The sequence below is a fragment of the Chrysemys picta genome, chromosome 13 (assembly GCF_011386835.1).
Source record: "Chrysemys picta bellii isolate R12L10 chromosome 13, ASM1138683v2, whole genome shotgun sequence".
Lineage (NCBI taxonomy): Eukaryota > Metazoa > Chordata > Testudines > Emydidae > Chrysemys > Chrysemys picta.
Window position 1 is genome coordinate 52,923,728 of NC_088803.1, and position 18,942 is coordinate 52,942,669.

The 18,942-nt window shown below is 60.7% G+C and overlaps 2 protein-coding genes across 9 annotated transcripts in view; both read right to left on the bottom strand.

The window, feature by feature from the left end:
• RBCK1 (RANBP2-type and C3HC4-type zinc finger containing 1) overlaps positions 1–5,266 on the bottom strand; it is a 16,453-nt gene extending 11,187 nt beyond the window's left edge. For 2 of the 5 annotated variants that reach the window (XM_005304902.5, XM_065566285.1), the window contains exons 1-3: positions 2,830–2,960; positions 1,711–1,765; positions 1,160–1,304 (exon numbers count right to left, since the gene is read on the bottom strand). In XM_005304902.5, coding sequence (XP_005304959.2) covers positions 1,160–1,304; positions 1,711–1,747 — 182 coding nt within the window. In that variant the 5' untranslated portion in view covers positions 1,748–1,765; positions 2,830–2,960. Of the gene's footprint in view, positions 1–1,159; positions 1,305–1,710; positions 1,766–2,829 lie in introns of all 5 variants that reach the window. The other 3 variants (XM_065566284.1, XM_065566283.1, XM_065566286.1) reach the window with 2 other exon arrangements.
• Positions 5,267–5,422: 156 nt separating this feature from the next.
• On the bottom strand, positions 5,423–12,086 carry TRIB3 (tribbles pseudokinase 3). Of its 4 annotated transcripts, none has more exons than XM_065566288.1 (4): positions 12,057–12,086; positions 9,173–9,457; positions 8,275–8,567; positions 5,423–7,504 (listed from the first exon to the last, which is right to left on the bottom strand). In XM_065566288.1, the coding sequence occupies exons 1-4, from the start codon at positions 12,069–12,071 to the stop codon at positions 7,012–7,014; spliced, it is 1,086 nt and encodes a 361-aa protein (XP_065422360.1). In that variant the 5' UTR covers positions 12,072–12,086; the 3' UTR covers positions 5,423–7,011. The 4 variants fall into 4 exon arrangements, with proteins under 4 accessions (XP_065422360.1, XP_065422362.1, XP_008170404.1 ...); XM_065566290.1 differs by lacking the exon at positions 12,057–12,086 and adding an exon at positions 11,917–12,047; XM_008172182.4 differs by lacking the exon at positions 12,057–12,086 and adding an exon at positions 11,682–12,027.
• Between the last annotated feature and the right edge of the window lie 6,856 nt (positions 12,087–18,942).

Sequence of the window (18,942 nt, forward strand, 5' to 3'; positions counted from 1 at the left end):
CCTACGGAGCCCAGGGCTGGCCCACCTCTTGGTTCCACACAGCTGCAGACCTGAGAAGGGGCTTTGACCCAGGGACCATCAGAGCAACAGGTGCAGCCTCCCCCGCAGGAACCAAAGCCCTAGGTCAGGGGCGGGCAAACTTTTTGGCCTGAGGGCCACATCGGGTTTCCAAAATTGTATGGAGGGCCAGTTAAGGGAGGCTGTGCCTCCCCAAACAGCCAGACATGGCCCGGCCCCTGCCCCCTATCTGACCCCCCCGCCCCCGCTTCTCGCCCCCAGTGGCCTCCCTGGGACTCCTGCCCCATCCAACCTCCCGTTCCCTGTCCCCTGACAGCCCCCCCCCCCCGGGACTCCTGCCCCATCCAACCCCCCCGTTCCCTGTCCCCTGACTGCCACAGGATCCCCCCGCACCTGACTGCCCCCCGCTGCCCCATCCAACCCCCCTCTCCTTCCTGACTGACCCCCGGGACCTCTGCCCCCATTCAACCCCCGTTCCCTGCCCTCTGACCACCCCGACCCCTATCCACACCCATGCCCCAACCACCACCCCAAACTCCCCTGCCCTCTATCCAACCCCCTCCCCCATTCCCTGCCCCCTTACCACGCTGCCCAGAGCACCAGGCCAGGCAGCCGCGCCGCCCGGCTGGAGCCAGCCACGCCACCGCACAGCGCAGAGACCGGGTCAGGCCCCGGCTCTGCAGCTCGCTGCCCCAGGAGCTCGCCCCGCCGCCCAGAGCATTGCACCAGCAGCGCAGGGAGCTGAGGCTGTGAGGGAGGGGGAACAGTAGGGGAGGGACCGGGGGCTAGCTTCCCAGGCCAGATGCTCAGGGGCCGGGCAGGAGGATGCCCTAGGTCCTTCACGTCTCCTGTGGACTAGTCAGTAGAGGGGGGCCAAACCCCATCGCCTCCTGGCCGGGTCACACCTCACACTGGAGCTGCCCCTGGTGTATGGAGTGAAGGAGGCCAGGGCCACAGGAGGGAGACCCAAGAGCTGCAATGGGGATCCCACCCACTATTGGGAGTGAGTGGCCACACCCCAGTCCCCTGAAGCGCCTGCCATGGAGTCTCTTGGAGCAGTGGCCTAACACCCCCTTTAAAAGGACAATGACCACGGTTGGCCACCATCCCCATTGCCCCGAGGCCCACGGGTGACACCCACCTGATTTCCTTTTTGGGGTAGGCCTCCGGCTTCACCTGCACCGTCACGGGCGCCCGCTGCTCGGCCAGCCAGCCAGCACACTCCCGCGCCAGCTCCTTGTCCCCGCCCTCGATGGCCTTAGCCAGCTTCAGGGCCAGCTCCTCTGCTGAGCACAAGAGACCAGGCTGGACTGGGCCCTACTGGGGGGTCTCCTGGTTCAGGGCCAGGGCAGGACCTGCTCAAAGAGCCATGTGGGCTCCATCTAGGGCCTGGCAGGGGAGCTGCTGGGAGCTGTTTGCAGCCCAAGTTGCTAATTACCATAGACGAATATCATTATTTAGATTTATGCAAAGATTGGGCGGTCCTTCCATGGCTCTGGGGGACCCCCGTCAACAAACTGCAGCCCCACACTGAGCTGTCTCACAGAACAATGAATCCCCCTCCCGACAAACATCTGCTTTCTCTGCCCCCCATCTCCGCCAGCGTGTCCTGCAGCATGCCCATTTAGGGATGTCCAGGCCAAACCTCCGTGCACCGGTGGGCATTTCCCTGGACCCCCACACGGACCCCACCTTTCTTCGTCGTCTCCTCCATGTATTTCGTCCCCATCCCAGCAGAATCCCGGGGCTGTTTAAAGCAAACAGAAGCATGTCAAACCCAGGCTGGGGGAGCGGGGCTGGATGCCAGGGGCCCGGTGCAGCCGTTGCATCCCCCCGTCAGGGAGCCCAGCCACCCAGGGCGAGGGCGCGGTGCTGCTAGCCTCCCCCGAAGGCAGCGGGAGAGTCCGGGGCTCCCCGGGGCTCTGTGCTGGGCTTGGCGTGGCCCGGGCAAGCGACCCGGGTAGGGTCACATGCACCCTCCCTTCCCACTAGCCATGCACCCGCTTAGCTCTCCCCACCCGTGCCCCAGAGCTCCCTCTTGTGTTCTCCGGTGCGCATTACGCCTGCTCCATCCCGCTCTACGCTACGCTGGGCCCAGCAGCCCCCTGCTCCCAAAGCGAGGGCGGGCGGGCCGCAACAGTGCTGTCCCAGCGCGGACGTACAGGCCCAGTGGCTGCCTGGCCCTCCTTTTAAAAGTGCTTTCCCAGCGGGCGTGAGGGCACTTTTGTTTCCCTGCAGGAGTCAGTCCCGTTAGCCCAGCCCTGGATCAGCCCAGGTGCAGGCAGTGCTTTCAGGCCATGGCCCTGCTGGGTCTTGCAGGCCCCCCCTGTGCTGAGGCGAGTCCCTGCCCTGCATGCCTCAGACCCTGATCCCCGTTCCTGCCGGAGGCTGGATGGACGAGGCCAGGAAAGCGCTGACAGCGAGCTGGGCGCTGGGCACCACCCAGCAGGTACAAGCCCTGCCCCGCTGACCTTCCAACCCCAGCCACGTTTGCCAGCCGCCCTGGTCAGCACTGCAGGCCCTGCAGCTCGCCGAGCCGGGGCTCTGCCCCGACCACAGCCCCCGCTGGCCCACGGAGCAGGAAGCTGGACTCCAGGCGTGCTGCTCGCAAGGCGGTCGGCCCGAGGCTACGTGAGCAAGCGGTCCCTGCATGTGGCTCTGCACAGGCCTGACAGACCTCTCCCCCGAGCACACGGCAGCAGGAAGAGGAACTCGTCAGCAGGGAAGCCTGGCAGGCACAGAAAAACCCACACCGCCAGGCTGGAGAGCAAAAGCCGCCCCCTGAGTGTCCGACCTGGCTGGCTCACTTACCTCGCGGAGCCCTGCACCAGGGGCTAGACACTGGGCAGGGGTCAGGGCCAGCTGAGAGCTCACCACTGAGTGAAGTGAAAACTGAAAGCAGAAGCGGAGAGATGAGGAAGTGAAGCCAAGGCCTTGAAACAGGGCTGGGCTGAGAGCAACAGGAACAAAACCGCAGAAGCAGCTGCAGGGGACTCAGAAACCGAAAGTGCAGCTCCCCAGCCCTCCCACGGCGCGGCACGGCGCGGCCCGCCGGCCAGCTGAGAGGAATCACTAGGTGCTCCCCCACCCACAGGCTGCGGAGCAGTGGCTCCGACCCTCTCGGCCTCCCGGGGATTCCCATTCACCGCGAGCCACCTGGGGAGAGCCATGCTGGGCTTTGAAGCAAGGGAAGGGGAGGCCTGCCCTGAAGGCGCCATCCCAGGGCTTGGCAGGGAGTTGAGGCAGGCTGGGACAGGACTTTGGGAGGCCTAGTGAGAGCTGCGGCGCCATCCAGCCCCAGGGTCACCTTCCGTGGAGCTGCAACAAGAGGAAATTCAGCAAAGACAGATGCCAAGTCTGACACTTAGGAAGGAAAAATCAAATGCCCGGCTACAAAATGGGGCCTAGGTGGTGGTGGTGCTGCTGGGGGTCACCGAGGCTCACCAGCTGAGCGTGAGTCAATGTGATGCAGTTGTGAAAAGAGCTAAATCCTTCCTGGGTGTTAACAGGAGAGTTGTACGTAAGGCACGGGAGGTCATTGTCCTGCTCTACTCAGCACCGGGGAGGCCTCTGCTGGAGTCCCGTGCCCAGTTCTGGGCACCCCACTTTGGGAGAGATGTGGACAAATTGGAGAGAGTCCAGAGAAGAGCAACAAAAATGGTAAAAGGTTTAGAAAACCTGACCTGTGCGGACAGGTTAAATCAACTGGGCACGTTTCGTGTAGAGACGAGAGCCTGACCCAGGGACCTGGTATCAGTCTTCAGATGTGTTAAGGGCCGTTATAAAGAGGCCGGAATCGGCTCAGTTGTTCTCCACGTCCACTGAAGGCAGGACAAGGAGGAATGGACGTAATCTGCAGCCACGGAGGTTTAGGTTAAATGGTTGGAGCTTTCGGACTCTAAGGGTGATGAAGCTCTGGAACAGGCAGCCGAGGGAGGCTGTGGAATCCCTTTCCTTGGGGGTTTCTAAGGACAGGTTGGACAAATCCATCAGGGCTGGTCTAGGTTTATTTGGTCCTGCCACAGCACAGGGGCTGGACTGGATGAGCTCTCGGGTTCCTTCCAGCCCCACATTTCTGCGATTCTATGCTGGGCCTCACATCAGGGCTTCTCTCCCTTTCCCGTACCGGGCCCCCAGCCCTGCGCACGCTGAGCCAGGAGGAACAGGCAGGTGGAGAAGCCCTGACTTAGTCGTGGGGTGTTCAGTCCCAGCTCCCAGGGATGTGGGTAGCAAGACAACACGGCCTGCTGGTAGGGCTGGGTCTGTCTGTACGAGGGGGAGCCCCAGGGCTGGGACTGGCTGACTAGAGGGAGCCCAGGGCTGTGTACTTACCAGCAAACAAAGGGAAGTGTGAGTGAGGCAAGGGGAGAGGGGCGAACCCAGGAGCAGCCCCAGGGACGCCGGGCAGCAGGTGGAGGAGATGATGTCCCCTCACCTAATGCAAGAGGTTATGGGTCAGCGGCGAGCGATTCCGAGGGGGCTCTGCTGTCCTCCTGCACCGGCCGGGTTGGGCTGAGGACCGGCCCGTTGCCCCTTCCTGCGCAGCTGCATGGCCAGCCTCTGAACCTTCATCCTTCACCCCCTCCCACGGGCCAAACTGCTCTCCTGCCACCCCAACCGGGGGCCGTTCCCGGGGGCCGCTGAGAGCAGGATGTGCGTCAGTCCTGCCCCTAGCCCCGGTGCAAGGTACATCTCACCGCAGCACCTCTCCCCTAGTGCCTCCGCCTGGCTGCGTCCCGGCAGCTCTGCTTGTGCTCCTCAGTGCGAAGCCCAGAGAGCCCCAGGGCTGCCAAGCTTGGCTTGGAAATGATCCCCAGCCTCCTCTCCAACCCCCAGGCACCCAGGCCCCGGCATGGCACGAAACCAGCCTCGCAGGTAGCGCGTCTCCTCATCTCTCTGGGGAAAGGATTAGACCATCCGAGGGGTGAGTGGAACGACCTTCTGCAGCTTTCACAACCCGCTTCTCCCCACTGGAGATCGGGGGAAAACTGACTGAGCTCCTGCTGCAGACTGGGGAAGACCCCGGCTTAGACCCCTCTGTCCCTCTACTCTGCCAGACAGAGGGGTCTAAGCACAGCCCTCCGTTCGCCCCCCCGTGCTCTCCTGCGCCTGGCCCCAGAACCAGCTCGGCCTGACCAGACATGCCAGGGTGCAGGGGACACTGGCCATCCTGCTGAAGCACTCAGGCCTGGTGCTGGCAGGGGCAGGTTGTTAGACTCACAAAGAGGTCTGAATCTGAATACAAGTCCTGGAGGTGGATCCAGACCAGGAACACTTTATCCAAATCCCCTTGAGTTGCATAGGCTGGGTTCACACGGAGTCAGGAGCCTTTGCAAACCCAAACCAGAGCCCATCTCTGCTGCACCCGGGCGCAGAAGTTCCAAGCAGCGCTCAGGTAAGGAGCCAGTGGTACAAACCTTTTATTTGTCAAAGGACAGAAAAAGAGACACATGGTGCTGTGTACAAAGGAGTCCTGGGCTGGGCCCTGTAGTGTCGACACATGGTTGGGGTACAAAACGCACGCTACGAAGGCCCAGCTCCGGGAGAGGCGAGGCGAGGCCCCGGGCCTGCGCTGGGAGAGCGGCAGGTGCCCGGCAGGGCTAAGTGGGATGGAGCAGGCCGGTCCATTCTGCGCACGCCGGCCGCTCCCCAGAAACCAGCTGCCTCACAACTCCCTGAGATACGTATGGTTAAAGTTCTTCTGGGCTGCGGCCGGCCCCCCGCCCCCTGGCCTGAAGGGATGGCGCAGGGCTGGCCTGGCACGGGCTCCTGGGGTGGAGCAGAGGGCAGGGTCCCCAGTGGGCAGGTTAGAGAGCCAAGGCAGCCTGCTGCAGTCACAGCACAAGATGGGGGGGGGAGAGAGAGGCTACATGGCATGATAGTGCAGAGACCTCATAGTGCCCCCACGCCAGCCAGGGCTCACTCTCTGCCCCACCGGGAACAGCTTGGGCAGGGGCTTTATTTGCTCATTGCCAGGAGCCCAAGGACCATGCCTGGCAAATGGGGCAGGCCGTAGTCACCCTTCCTACTAGCATAGACCTGTGCCCCACCCCAGCATAGCGTGTCCCCTTCCCCTCTGCTCCGGGGTGAGCACTGCATGCTGGGACTTGTAGTCTGTACGGGCTACAGCTACAAAGGGAAGGGGAGGTGGCCCACAGGGCTACACAGGCTGCGTCCAGCTCTTGGGCTCTGCTGTGACGTGACCTTGGAACCCTGCCCCCCTCCCCCGTCTTATTCACGCTCCCACCCAGCATCCCCCTCTCCCTTCTCTGCTCTGCCCATTAACCTCTCTACCCTCCAAGCCCCCCGGAGCCGCTGCCCTGGCTGCAGCAAAGTTCACAGTTCCCAGGTGACAAGACAAGGAGCTCCTCAAACACCCTCCCATGCCCGCTGGCCTGTGCCCTCTGGGAAAGGGCCCCCCCAATCCCCCCACTTCAGGAAGCTGGTATCAGACCTCAGCCCCCTCTGCACCCATCCTGCTTCTACGCAGCCACATGGACTGGTGCAGAACACGGAGACGCCAGGGCCTGCCTTGGTTCCCTAGCCGCTCCCTGCCACCGGAGCCCCATGTCTGGGAATGGGAAACGCACCATCCCTCTGGGAGGGCGCTGCTGGTGATCAGAGTTTGAACAAGTTCTTTGGCACGAGTAAGTGGGAGGCCCCTAGACCAGGGCTCGCTCGGGGCTCGCTCCCGTTTAGTCCCGTCCGCCCTGAATCGCCGTGTCAGAGGCTAAGGCACTTTCCCGCTCTGCAGGATTCAGACACGCGCCTGGACAACCACAGCTCCCCCTCTGAGGCACTTGGGTTTACAAGTCCTGGATCTGGGCCCTGCTGGGGCCGACACAGCCACAGCGTTATCCCAATCTGAGCAGCAGCCCCCCCTTAGACAAACAGTCACCAGCCCCAGCTCGCCTGGGGCATCCGACAGTCTAAGGTTCCCTGGGGGCATGGAGGGCCCCTTTTGTAATGCATCCTTGGGGATCCTCTGAATGCTTAACTGTGCAGATCTTCCTCCTCCTCCTCCTCCTCGTCCTTCTGGCTCCAGGTGTCTGGCACAACTTGCTCCATCCCCTGCTCCCCAGAGGGGTTTGTGCAGGAATCCTCGGAGGCAGCACCACCGCTCGCTAGCCAGGGGTGGAGCAAAATCTCCCGGGCCGTCAGTCTCTCAGCCGGGGTCTTGCGCAGGAGGCATCGGATGAGGCACCTGGCCTTGGGGGAGAGGCCATCCGGGATGGAGAAGACGCCCCGGCGGATCTTGCTGAAGAGCATGGCGGGCTCAGTGTCCTGGAAGGGGTATCGCCCCACCAGCATGGTGTAGAGCACCACGCCCAGGCTCCACACGTCAGCCGCCTTCCCTGAGTAAGAGTTCTTGGAGCTGAGGATCTCCGGGCCCACGTAGGCCGGGCAGCCGTGCTTGTCCGACAGAGAGTCATCCGGGCCGCTCAGAAGACAGGCGTCCTCCAGGTTCTCCAGCACCAGCTTTGTGCTGCAGAGAAAGAGGGAAAACGCCAGTAAATCAGCCTGTCGACCGCTGGGCAGTCCAACCGTGCTAGGGAGGTAGGCCACAGAGCCAGACCCCGGGAGTCCTGCCTCCCAGCACGAGACAATGGTACCGCCCCAGAAAACTAGGTGGGAACGAACTTCTTCAGTGACCAAGACAAGGATTGGAGGGAGATGCCACCGGAGGAGGCTTTAGCGCGAAGCCCTGGCGGCTCTGGAAGGATACAAAGGTCTGAATTCCCCGCGGCACAAGCAGACCTCTGCGGAGCTATGCAAGGAACAGGGCCCAGAGCGAAAGCTGCAGCCAGAACGACCCTGAGCTATACTCTAGGGGTCTGCTCGCTCACTGCCATGCCGCTGTGACCTGGGGCCCCGGGGACACAAAACATGAGGCCCCAGGAGCATCTGCAACATGCAGGGGGCCTGTGGGCTCAGCCTGGCTAGAGAAACAGGTTTCGAATGGAAGTGAGGCTCCCGCTACGCCCAGGAACCCCTCCCTCCACTAGCCCTGATAAGCTGCTGTCTCTCCCTTCCCCCGGCTTTCCTGGGGTCAGACAGCCTGCGTCCCAGCAAGGCTGTTGCAGCCGCACGCAGGGAGAGCTCATTCCAGAGCCTCGGCTGGGCTCTGCACAACGATCGTATGGACGAGGAAAATGGCCCTGGGCTCCCAGGCACTGGACCCCGGAGTCCTGCTCCCCATCCAGCCCGCTGTGGGGCCCCTGATGCTGAAGGGTTCAGCTGGACGCCAGCCCTCACCTCTCCCTGTCCACGAAGAGGAACTTGCGGAGTTTGAGGTCTCTGAGGATGACCCCGTGGTCGTGGCAGTGGGCGACCGCCTCGGCCATCTGTCGGAAGAGCCCAGCGGCCTCTCTCTCGGGCAGGCGCTTGCACCGGCGGACGTGGCTGTGCATGTCACCTCCGCCGGGCTGGAAGAAGACGTAGACGTTCTGGTCCCCTTGGATCACCTCAGCGACCTGGGCCACATTGGGGTGGGGTGAGAGGTGCCCGTAAGGGGCTATCGTCTCCGGGTAACTCCTTGCCGGATAAACCTAAAAGAGAAACGACACTGGGCATGAGGAAAAGCAGCCCAGAAAGAAAGGCGTGGGGCTGGTGCGGTCCGGGCCGTGCACAGGCCTCAGGGCAATCGTTCCCTCTTGTCTACAGTCCTGCTGCCGCAAGGGATCTAGGGTTCTGTCTAAGTGGGGGCAGGGGGTCTCCAAGCTGCAGTATCGTACCTCACTCTCGTGTGCCATGATGTCCAAGGGTTCTTAAATTTCACAATGTAGCCACCAGGGGACAGCACTGCTTAGGAGGAATGTGAGACGCAAGGAGAGGGGACCCATGGACCAGGAACCCACCAGCCGCAGTGTGGGTCTCGTCCTCTGATGCTGGGCAGGGAAGATACATGTCCGTCCATCCCCTGTCCGCTCATGGAAGGACGTGGGCGAGAATTGGACAACAGGCTGGAAAGGGGAGTTGATAAACCTGAGGGGGACCCCAGCTGGGAATGGAGAAACTTTGAAGTGCCGTGGCATTTTCCCATAAACGATCTGAAGCCCACAGACTTCCCCAGGGCACGTACTCTCCAGTAAGACCAGGCTCTGATTTCCTTGTAGGGGGGGAGCAGAGACTGGCACCAGAAACCCTGCTGTACCTTGCAGCTGTACTCCGCCTCCGTGTGCCTGTGCACAGCCCTGTAGCAGCGGCCCCCTTCCCTGGGCTCCAGAAGGATGTACGGTCCAATCTGCAAGACCCTGGAGTCCTGTTCCACGGCACAAGGGGACCGCACAAGGGGCTGCAGGCATGGGGTGAGTCCTGACACGGGACCCAACCGTGGGTGCTTGGGCTTTGAGGGCTCGGAGTCAGGGGTATCCTCAAAGTCCAGCCGTTTCTTCCTCAGTGGAGACGCTACAGGGATCGCCTGCACGTTTAGACTCATCTGCAGAACAAGACGATGGAAGGGTTACGTCACGCTGCAGCTGCAGAGCGAAACTAGTCGCTTCAAGAAAGAAAACCCAGGAAATCCCTGCTCTGCCTGGTCTATCTCCTTCCTACAGAGCCACTCTGGGAACCCAGGTTTGTTTTCTAGCATGCTGCGAGCACCCCCAGCTCCTGGCCCATACAGACATGTACTGGGTGCGGCAACTACCTGCCATGCGCTGTCTTTAGCTCTCCATTTCCAATTGTACAGCCTTAAGTATTCTGTTTGCATCAGATGCAGTGTTAACATGAGAGTCTGCACAAACCTGGGCCAAAAGCACCTGCTTCAATGCCCCGAGGAGGAGATTTGTGCCACCCTGCTACCCAGGAAGACCTAGGCACTCAGAACAGCTGCTCTGAGTAACTAGAATTACTACAGTGAAGGGAACAAAGCCCCAAGTTAAACATGAGTTCATCCAAAGCCAACTGAGAAGTATTTCTGTCCAAAACTTGCCACCCACTGATGTCCTGTCCAAAGTAGTAAAGGCTCCAGCCAGCCAGCGCCAGCGGGTACGTGTCTGAGGAGGATGTGTGTGTGCATTCACGTCTGATGATGTAATGATACTGTCTCATAGTGTAATAATGGTGAGTGTGTGTCATGACAGCATGGGTTTGTCTCTCCCATCGTGTAACAATAGTGAGTGCATGTGTGTCTCATAGTGTAAGAATGGTGAGTGTGTGTGTCAGTGTCATGACAGTGTGTCTCGGTGTGTAACGAGGATGTGTGTGTGTGTTTAATAGGGCAATAAGCGGGGGGTGAGTGAATGTGTGTATGTCTCCATGTGATAATGGTGGTGAGTGCATGTGTCTGTGTCATGATAGTGAGTGTGTCTCATGGTGTAACAATGGTGGTGAGTGTGTGTCTGCTGATGGTGGGGGGGGGGGGGGGGTCAGCCTGCAGGACAGGTACAGAGCAGAGGCCCCCGCCCAGCTGTGAGCCCCCACAGCAGCCAGGTGAGGCCGGTAGCCTGCACTGGGCCTTGCCTGCTCTAGGGGGCAGCCTGGTGCTGTTCTCCACCCTCCCAGCCAGCGCTGCACCATCCTGCTGCGGCTGCCGCTGAGTCACTGCTACACAACGGCTGCCAACGGGGGTGGGGGTGCTGGGCACCCCCCTTCCCCGCAGCACCGGGCACCCCCAAGCCTGGCACCCCCCTTCCCCGCAGCACCGGGCACCCCCCAGCCTGGCACCCCCCTTCCCCGCAGCACCGGGCACCCCCCAGCCTGGCACCCCCCTTCCCCGCAGCACCGGGCACCCCCCAGCCTGGCACCCCCCTTCCCCGCAGCACCGGGCACCCCCCAGCCTGGCACCCTCCTTCCCCGCAGCACCGGGCACCCCCAGCCTGGCACCCTCCTTCCCCGCAGCACCGGGCACCCCCCTTCCCCGCAGCACCGGGCACCCCCAGCCTGGCACCCCCCTTCTCCGCAGCACCGGGCACCCCCAGCCTGGCACCCTCCTTCCCCGCAGCACCGGGCACCCTCCTTCCCCGCAGCACCGGGCACCCCCAGCCTGGCACCCTCCTTCCCCGCAGCACCGGGCACCCCCAGCCTGGCACCCTCCTTCCCCGCAGCACCGGGCACCCCCAGCCTGGCACCCCCCCTTCCCCGCAGCACCGGGCACCCCCAGCCTGGCACCCCCTCCCCCGCAGCACCGGGCACCCCCCTTCCCCGCAGCACCGGGCACCCCCAGCCTGGCACCCTCCTTCCCCGCAGCACCGGGCACCCCCAGCCTGGCACCCCCTCCCCCGCAGCACCGGTAACCTCCCTTCCCCGCAGCACCGGGCACCCCCAGCCTGGCACCCCCCTTCCCCGCAGCACCGGGCACCCCCAGCCTGGCACCCCCTCCCCCGCAGCACCGGTAACCTCCCTTCCCCGCAGCACCGGGCACCCCCAGCCTGGCACCCCCAGCCTGGCACCCCCTTCCCCGCAGCACCGGGCACCCCCAGCCTGGCACCCCCCTTCCCCGCAGCACCGGGCATCCCGCCCTCGCTCCTACCCAGTGCGCGCTGCCCCGGGGCCGGGGCACCCACGGGCGGCGCTCGCCTTCGGCCGCCAGCAGAGTGGCCCCGCTTGCCGGCCCGATCTCGGGGGCCCGGGGCGATCAAGGCGGCTCCCCCAGAGCCCGGGCGGGTGGAACCGGAGCGCGCCCCGAGGGGACCCCCGCCCCGGGGAGCAGGGTGCCCTACCTTCGGGGGGCGGGCGGGCGAGAGGCGCGGGGCTGGCTGCCGCTCCGGAGCGATCCCCGCAGGCCGATCCCGGAGTCTCAGACACCCCGACCCGCCATTGTCCCGGGCTGCTCCGCTCCGGGGGTCCTGCCCCGAGCCCCGGCCGGGGGCGATCGATGGGCAGCGCGGGGCTGCGGCTCGTCTCGGCGGGCGCTTTGTTCGCGGGGCTGGCTGCGCGCAGCCGGGGGAGGCTCACCTCGCCCGGCCCCCTGGCTCCGAGCCCCAGATCCCGGCGGATGATGTAAACCCGAGCTAATCGGGGCTGCCCCACCCCCGTGCCGCTCCGCCGCCGCCCGCCGCTCGCCTCTCCTCCGGCGCGGCTGACGCTGAACTCACTCCGGATTGCAACATGCCCCGGCGGCAGCGCCGCCCCCTCCGCTTTCCTGCCGTGACGACACGCGGAGGTTCACACTCGCAATAACCCCGGCCTCCGCCGAGTGGGATTGCGCCACTCCCGGGCTCGAATTACTCAAACCCGCAGCCGGATTGCAGCAGGTTGACCCGGCCCCGCCCCCGGCTCCGAGAATGAGGGGTGTCTCCAGCACCGCGTGCACGCCCGCTGCCCAGGCTCGAGTGGGTCGGTGCCTGGTTTCAAAGCAAAATATCTGGGGTGGGTGCTAGAAAACTCTGTGCCGGGGGAGGCCATGTCTGCCCACAGCACTGCCCTATATACAGGCAGAATCAGGATATTACAGCCCAGAAATACTAGTGATCCCTGCTCTGCCCCTCCTCCTGCACTTTGTCCCGCACCTGTGCAAAATGAGCTGAAATGTGAATGCCCCCCCCCGCGCGCCTGCTTCCCCATTGCCCTGCCCCTTGCACTGCTGTTTGCACCCGTGCAAGGCCACCGTGACGGACTGCTGGTCTGTCTGCACCCGCTTGTGGAACTGCCTCCCCAAAGCAGAGGGCAGCGAGGAGACGGGTCTTGGGAGACACTTCCACGCAGCAGCACGTAACTGTCCTGCTCCTGAGAGGTCTCCGAGTCCATTTGCACGTCCGATTATCCTGATCGTGCCCCCATCACCACCATCGTGCTAAATGCGTGCACAAAACTGGGCCTGCAATTCTACAACTCCAACCCGGAAAGCAGGTCCTGTGTCCCTGGAGGGAGTGTACTGGCCTGCCCCTGCCCTTGCCACCTCCTCGCCCTACCGCCTAGCCCAGTGGTTCCCAAACTGGGGTTCGCAAAATGTTACAGGGGGTTCTCAGGAAAAAAATTCCCTAATGGCGGACAGAGCTGTCCCTAGGGGCCCCGGGCAGCCCGGGGCCAGCAGCCCGGAGCCCCTGGACTTCCAAGAGCTAAGCAGATCAAAGCCAGCATCTCTATCACACTTCAAGACGCCTTATACGAACTGGAAAGGGAGGTGGGTATTTTTTGCTGGTTTTAAAATTAAATAGGCAGCTAGTCTTGTTTATAAAATTATGATGAAGAACAAGTTTAAGCTTTGTTGTAATGTGCGTTGTTTGCCGGGACTGCTCAAGACCCGAATGCTTGTGTAGGAGGAACTCTTTGGGTTGGCTTCTTAGATCCCTTCCTGCTGTTTCCCATCTGATACTCCTTGATGAAACCTAGGAACCTTGTCTTCTAACAGGCTTATTCAAAGTGATACAAGCTACGAAAGTGAGAGCTTGGAAGAGTGCTGCCGTTTTCATAATGTAATAACAATACTGTAGTGATAAATAATAATTAATAATAAAGAGTGTGTAATAAGCATGTCATAAAAACAAATTTTATATTACCAAGATCACTGCTTTTATCATTTATACTCAGGTAAAGGAGAAAATCCCTGGAAATCTTCATTTTTAAGAGGGGGTTCGCAAGACTTGACATTTTAGTGACAGGGGTTCACAGGTTGTTCAAGTTTGGGAACCACTGCCCTAGCCACTGGATGTCGGCAGGGTGGACTCAGGGACCGCTCATGCCACCCCTGCAGGTGAAACAGGGAAGGGAGTAAGCAGTGGCATTATCCGGCCAGCAGCGCACCGGGCTGAGTATAAGGTGAAGGGGAGGTCTAGCTCCATGGCTGCACAATTAGTGCCACAGTGCAGAGCAGCTGAAGGTGAATCAGAGCGGGCACGTCCCGCCAGGCCCCCTGTCTTTGTCTTTCCCTTTCTAATTATTTTCCATGTTTGCCACCCGGCAAAGCCACTGGAGCCCTGAGCTTCCGCTCCCAGCCAGCGTCCCGGATCCCAGCCTTCCGCTTTAGTTGTGCTGACACGTCATAATCCCCGTGGTGAGCCGGCCCGGTGCAAATCACTGTTTATGGCACTACACTAGGACATAGGTTGTTCTTGTGCCAGCATTGCCCTTTAGCTTAAACGGCTCTTCCCCCTCCTGGTGTTTAGCCCAGTTGTGTTTGTAGAGAGCGGTCAGATCCCCGCTCGGCCTTCGTTTTGCTAGGCAAACCAAGCCCAGCTCAGACCATAGGCCCCTGATCCCCTGACCATCCCAGGAGCCCTTCTCTGCACCTGCCCCAGACTGAAATCGTCTTGCTTGAACACGGGGGCCCAGGATTGTAGCTGAGGCAGAATGCATCGACCCGGGTTGGAATCCGCCAGCACGCCAGGGCAAACCCTCTGACTTTTGTTGAGAGTCTTGTTGGGAGGGAACCCTAAGTGCTCAGCGCCTTGGGTTCACATCTCACGTCAAGGCAAGATCAAACTGAATTGGCGGAAGGAGAGACTCCTATCCTCTGCTGACAGCAACCTTGTTTCTCTTTTGATAGTTCACGCCAAGGCGAAGCTGTCACGTCTGTTACCAGGCACCCTGCCATGAGAGGTGCAGAAGTCACTCCCAGGGGAGGAACTGGCAGCTAGTTCTCAGAGGTTCCTGCACCTGCCCTGTCGGATGAGCTTTGTTATGATCTTTCTTTGTAGAATGCCAAGTAAACGCAAGGTACTTTGACCCAGCCCAGAGCTGACCAGCCCAGCCAAGCACGATGGGGAACGCTGGGGGTTAATGTTGGCAGGCCCTGGACACCCGCTGGAATCTAGCAGGAGTTTGCTGTGATCATGGAATCACAGACGGAGCAGGACGAGACGGAGGAGGGAGGCAGAGGAAGCATTTCCTTTCATTGTGCAGAGTAGATCTTTGTAGGTTTCATTCTGACTGTGCCACAATGGGAGGGAGCCCCCATCTTTGTTTCCGAGTCCCATTCACTTATTCCCTGGGACAGCGGGAGCTAGGGGCAGATGAGGAGAGAGAGCACATCTCAGCAACCACGCCAGCCGATTACAGGATGACACGGCTGGGTTCCCAAGGGAGCCCCAGCCAGTGCGCTTGGGTTGGGGGGCGGCAGTGCTGTGCATAGAAAGTAGAGGGATGCCGTGTGTGTTTGGGGATCCGCAAATCCCTGCCAACGTTATGGAAAAACCTTCCAGGGTAGATTTAAAATACGCCCAGTGGAAGAGCCGTGCAAGGCACTTCCCTGACGTGGGGGCAGTGGGATCGTTGAGCGTTTCCTATATTGTGCAGTTCCTTTCAGAGGAATTTTGCCTCCATCCTGTACGGTTTGTTGTGATGAGCTGCAGCAAATGGCTGTGTTTCCTTCCGGAAATGTTCCCTTGAATCCACGCTGAAAAACAGCAAGCATAATTGGCCAGAGCTGAGCTGATCCCCGAGACAGTCTCAGCGCAGGGGTCAGTTTCCATCGTGATCAAAGTGCCACAAGGTTTCCTACGAGGACGCCTGGTGTTGGTTATGTGGTTTGTTAATGAAGCGGGAAAGGGGGGAGCAGTGTGGTGGCAACATATGCAGATGACCCAAAATGATTTAGCTTAGACAAGTTCCAAGAAGATAGCGAGTTCCAGAGGACCAGGAAAGGAGCCAGCAAATTCCCAGTGAGGTAGGAAAGAACGGAGGGAGATTCATCTTTAAAAGAGAGGGTACATACTATAGTGTGCAAGAATCGGGCAGTGTCCCTTTAAATAGTTGGTGAGCCTTCTAGTGGCCCTCACTGTGCTCTTCGTTTTAGAGTGTCCAGAGACCAGGCAGACAGCAGGACGCCTGTTTGCATATATTCAGTGAACCCAGCTGTTTGGGACCCAGCTGTGCCCTGCTGGGTTCTCCAGGTTGATTTGATTGTGCATAGAGCAACAGGTGCCACATGTGCCTTTAAGGAGCAGGGCAGCACATGACCAAGGCCCTGCCATACAAAAGTCAGCCTGCTCTGTTCAGGGATGTCTCTAGGGGAGGGTGGATGGCTCGCCCTGTGGGTGCTGGAGGCTGGTTGGGGACCTGGGGGAGCCCGCTTTGGGGGCGGGGGGTAATCGTTGGGTGTTTCTGAGAGGCACCTCAGCAGTGTCTGTCTGTCTGTCTTACGCTGTGCCCATCATGGAGGTCTCGGAGCAGATTCCAGGCTCTGCTGGGTTTGGCTGGCAGATGAGTGCTTTGGGGGCCTTGGCACCAAGTGCCACCCCAGCAACCTGAAAGTGTCCCCTCTCCTGCTGCTGAGGGGCCAATTACTGTGCCCACCCCCTCCTCTGGCACTGCCAGTGCCACTGGTGCTCTGCCCCCCACCTGTCCCTCCCTGTGAGCACCGCCCATCCCGTCCCGTCCCGTCAGGCCCCTGTTTGCCTTTGTCCTGCACAGGCTTGGCAAGATTCCAGCAGTTATCGCTGTGAATGGCTGACACCAGCTGCTAACCGATGACATGCGGATTTAGCTCTTATCTGGGGGCAGTTGCCGTGGGGTTCCAAAGGGGCGTCGAGCTGTAATGCCGCCCCCCGGCCTTGGGGGAGAAGCAGGGGGGAGATATTAGCACTAAAGTCTAAGGGAAAGTGTCCTGCGTGAGTCGAGCGAGGTGTGACGCGGAGAATAGCTCGTGACCACTAACTAGGGTGAAATCTCTCAAGCAGCTCTCCTAGGGACGAGAGCAATGATCTGCCGCCAGAGCTGGTCACCAACGAAAAGCTGATCATACTTACAGTGGGCGCTTTATTTTAGCACAATCCCTTACTACCATTTGCCATTCTCCTGGCTTTGGAAGATCTCAAAGCACTTTACAATGAGGAAGTTTCTATCCCCATTTTACAGCTAGGTAAACTGAGGCATGTCATGAGAAAGGGACTTGCCCTAGCGCGCACAGCTGGTCAGCAGCAGAGCTAGGAATAGAACCCATGTCTTCTTGTCACCTGCTCTAACCACTAGGCAATGCCATAGGTAACAATCTGGCTAAGTCTCCAAGGCAAATGAGCCGAACACATCCCAGGATCAGAATAGCAGCACTCGGCACAGTGCACCGCTGAAGTACTCCATGAAGAAGGGGAGGGACACTTCACCCATGGGACAGCTGGGGAAACGGAGGCACAGAGACAGGAACAGAACCCAGGAGCCGTGTCACCAGCCCAGTTGGTAGCTGAGCTGGGATGAGATATTGCAAGTGCCTGGCTCCCAGACCCTTATTCAATCCACTAGACCATGCTGCTGGCCATGGGAAGAACAGGGCTGCTGCTGTGCTGGGGCAGACAATGCCATCCTCCATCACCCGCGCCCACTACAACCCTGTGGAATAACAGGCCTAAGGATCCAGCCGTTCCAGCGCTCGAGGGCTCACGCTCCCAGCACCAACCAGTGCCCGGCGGGTTAGTCATGAGGCTTCAGCAGCCAGTTTCCCAGCTGTGTACAGCGCAGCCTCACTTACCCCTACCCCCCAGGGTCACCAGGTGCCTCTGACCCCGGATACCATGTGGCCATGCCCCTTTCAGCTGGCGTAGTGTCAGCGCAAGGCTGCCCTTTGCAGGCTGTTCTCGGGGCACATCCCATCTGGCGTGGCCAGGAGAGTCTCCTCCGAGAGGGAATCCACCACCCCAGGAAGGTGAGCTGGAGGCAGAGATGCAGTGAGCAGCCCTGGGTCAGAGCCGGCTTCCCCTCTCGGTCTGGGCTGTCCGCGTGATTCGCCCAGCTCCAGAAGGGATGAGGCAGGGACTGGGAGCCAGCACTGTCAGGAAGCTCGGACAGAGGAAAGCGTGCTGCTCAGACAGGCTCCTGGCTACCTGCCACACCCTGCGACTTGATAAACAGAGCCCTTTCCTCCCACGGCCCGGCCCCTTCCTGCCGTCCCTGGGTGGGCTTTGCCTCCACCTTGGTCCTGAGGGCAGGCGCCGCAGCATGGCTGTCAGACCTTCCGGGGAAGGGGAGTGCGAGGGAGGATGGCTTCCTGTTCGATTCCCCCTCTGTCGTCCCATGACAGCCTTGTCAAAGGCGCCTGTAAAGCTCCAGGAGGGTTGGTTGTTCGGCTCCAGACCTACCATCTCTGGCCGAAGCGCTTGAATGGGAAGGTAGCAGAGCCCACTAATGCATTTGCTCCCCGCTGCTCCCCCTATCCTGGGGCTTGGAGCGGGATAGTTATGCCGGGGCACTTCCCCCGTAGAGACGCCCTGCCTTGGTCTCGAGCAGAGCTTGTGCCCGTGCACCTCACCCTGGCTTCCAGCCTCTTCTGGTGCAAAACTCCTGCCAGGATTCAAGCCCTAAGAAGTCAGCTGCATTTTGCTACGTAGCCCACAGGAGCTTCTGAGCCATCCCAGCTGGCCCAGCAGCCAAATCCTGGTGATCACGGTCTCAGCGGGGCTGTTCCTTGAGGTAATAGTATGGTATTGGGCTAGCGCTCTCCATCCATAGACTCAGAGCGCTTTATGAAGGTGGCTCGCTAAGTGTATGACTAGCCCCATGTCCAGATGGGGAAACCGAGGCACAGAGAAACGCAGCTACTTGCCCCAGGCCGCCCTGTGGGTCAGTGGTGGAGCCTGCGATAAGCCCGGTCTCCTGCCTGCCCTGTTTGCTGGACCATGCCAGTGGAAGGGCTGGTTTCCTCCAGAGCTTTTGTTCAGGGCTGGAGTTAGTGTGTACGTGGAGAAGCCAGTAGATGCCTGGTGCTGTAGGAGGCTTTGTCAGGCCCTTTAGGCAGGTTCTTGCCACGCTATGGTAGGGCTGGAACTTCACAGTGATGGGGCCCACGCTGCCAGACGTGGACGCAGAGCTGGCATTTGGGCACCTCCCAATTTGGGGTTGGACTCTGCAGGCTTCAGAGGTGTTTGGGGCCCATCCCTACTGTCATGTGGGGGGCGGGGGGGACACTGTATCGCAGGTGAAGAACAAACAGATGTAGTGAGTCAGAGAGACGCTTCAGCAGAGGCTTGAAAGCATGCTGGGCAGGGGACGGTGCTGGTGACTTGGCTGCAGAACTGCAGCAGAGAGCCCTGGGGACGAGCCGCTTGTGGTTGG

Bases quoted from the DNA above. Each gene is read 5' to 3' on its own strand.
- TRIB3 (XM_065566288.1), bottom strand. The intron at 8,568-9,172 runs GTACAGCAGGGT...TTTCTCTTTTAG, and splicing joins AGGCGGAGTACAGCTGCAAG to GTTTATCCGGCAAGGAGTTA. The intron at 7,505-8,274 runs GTGAGGGCTGGC...CTTTCTCTGCAG, and splicing joins CTCTTCGTGGACAGGGAGAG to CACAAAGCTGGTGCTGGAGA.